Source organism: Thamnophis sirtalis, unplaced genomic scaffold (genome assembly GCF_051295495.1).
Source record: "Thamnophis sirtalis isolate CommonGarterSnake01/CBP01778 unplaced genomic scaffold, rThaSir2_p1.2 scaffold_8, whole genome shotgun sequence".
NCBI classification, from domain to species: Eukaryota; Metazoa; Chordata; class Lepidosauria; order Squamata; family Natricidae; genus Thamnophis; species Thamnophis sirtalis.
The window spans coordinates 45,901,763-45,903,588 of record NW_028261388.1 but is presented as its reverse complement, the minus strand read 5'-3'; the positions used below and the strand labels follow the sequence as shown (position 1 = coordinate 45,903,588).

Genomic DNA, 1,826 nt, shown 5'->3' with positions numbered 1-1,826 from the left:
GTCCATTCTACCTTAAAACTAAGAGGCATTCTACATTTATGAAAGAGGATTGACATACTGGATTTGGTAATTCTGAAAGCAATTTGAATTTATTTTTAAATATAATGTTATCCTGAATTATTTTAAATTATACAAATATTCCCTGTAATTGTAGGGTATGACATTTGTACACTAGGTAGCAAAGTACAGTATTTGGCCATATCATGAAAAAGTTCATACTCTAGAATTTGGTGAAATTGTAGAATAAAAGGTGCTCTTTTAAAAAAGTTATTTCTCAATAAGCAAATAATGTAGAAATGATTCAAACAAAAGTGTAGGTTGTATTTTCTGTTTGAAACTTCATTATGCTGTGTAAGCAAAACAAATACTAACAAACTTCCCCATGATTTATGTATACTTCATAGAACTGCATGCTCAGTTTATTTCATATGTGATAACGCTGCCCTATTAGGGCTGGTGAGTGGTTTTACTGGCAATATTATTATAGCTTTTTCAAAATGGAATGGCGTGTTAGTTCTAACCTCTGTCACCATATCTGCGGTTGTCCTTAAAATGTACGGGGAAAAATATGAAGCAGGTATTTATCTCTTCAGTCAACTGAAGAGTCTACATGTGGAATTATAGGAGTGTTAAAAGACTCCCTGTTGCAAACTATTGTTTACACTTGTGGAATAAAATGAGATGCTTCCCCAAGTATGTTTTGATTGCATTGAAAAATAATGTGGAATCAATTCCATATGCTACATGTGGAAAGTGACATATAAACATGTCTTTAATATTGTTGAGATATCATTTCTGCTATACCTGAAACCAGCTACATAAAAAGGGCAGCTTTTCACTCCATGGAAACAGGTGGTCCTCAGTTCTACTTTTGCATACCTTAGAACTTCAATCATAATTTGTAAAAACTGAAAGCTTATTTTATTTCCATTCTGTGTTGTGAAACACATCTGCATTACACAAAGTAAAATATGAAACTTCTAAAAATAATTCCAACTTCTCCTTAAAATTTCCTTATCCTTGTGTGTGAAGGTCCTCTAACCACTTTGCATCTCACAGGCTCCCAAAATATGTTAGGTGTGATTGTCCAGCAGATTCCCCATTACAGCTTGATATTTTGTTTTATCTCTTACCAAATACAAAGATAAATTGATCCATAATTTCCAGGACTTGCAAGTAACTATAAGCATTGCAACAGAAAGAAGCAACATTCAATATCATTGCAATTTCATATAAAAAATAATGCAAAGTTGAAGATTAACATTTACAGCCCTAGATGTTGAATATGTACATATGTTATCTTGAAAAAATATTACCCTCTGAACAGGAGTTATACATTCCTATCATTAATGCTTTTTCTTTGGGTGTAAAGTCTACTATATGATGGAACCTAGAAATGAAATTACTAAATGCATTATGATTAAAGCATTTTGATTGTTTATGTCTTGTGATGTAAACCTCAGGAATCATTGAGTCCAGCAATATATAAAAATAAATAATTAACTAGAATCATCTTAATATACCTGTGCTCAAATTATCACTATTATTCTCAAAGTTACAGGGATCTGGCAGCAATTTCAGTTCCCAGATCAAAATGAATCCCCAAAAAGGGTTTAAGAAGACAAACATCTCTTTTAACAGCTATGAACTTTTGCTCACTGTTCTATTTATAATCTCTCTATGTATTTGTACTGTTTTATTAACATTTCTATGGCTGTTCAACCAGACAACTGAACAAGGTAAGAAACTACAAACTTTGCAATTTGTTCTATATTAAAACTGAATAGTCTTAAATTGCTGTTGATATATACAGTATATATACAGTA

General features: G+C 31.6%; 1 protein-coding gene across 1 annotated transcript in view; it reads left to right on the top strand.

The window, feature by feature from the left end:
• Positions 1–552: 552 nt before the first annotated feature.
• TMPRSS15 (transmembrane serine protease 15) overlaps positions 553–1,826 on the top strand; it is a 65,411-nt gene continuing 64,137 nt past the window's right edge. Inside the window, exon 1 of the mRNA XM_087722048.1 lies at positions 553–577. Coding sequence (XP_087578174.1) covers positions 553–577 — 25 coding nt within the window. The remainder of the gene's footprint in view (positions 578–1,826) is intronic.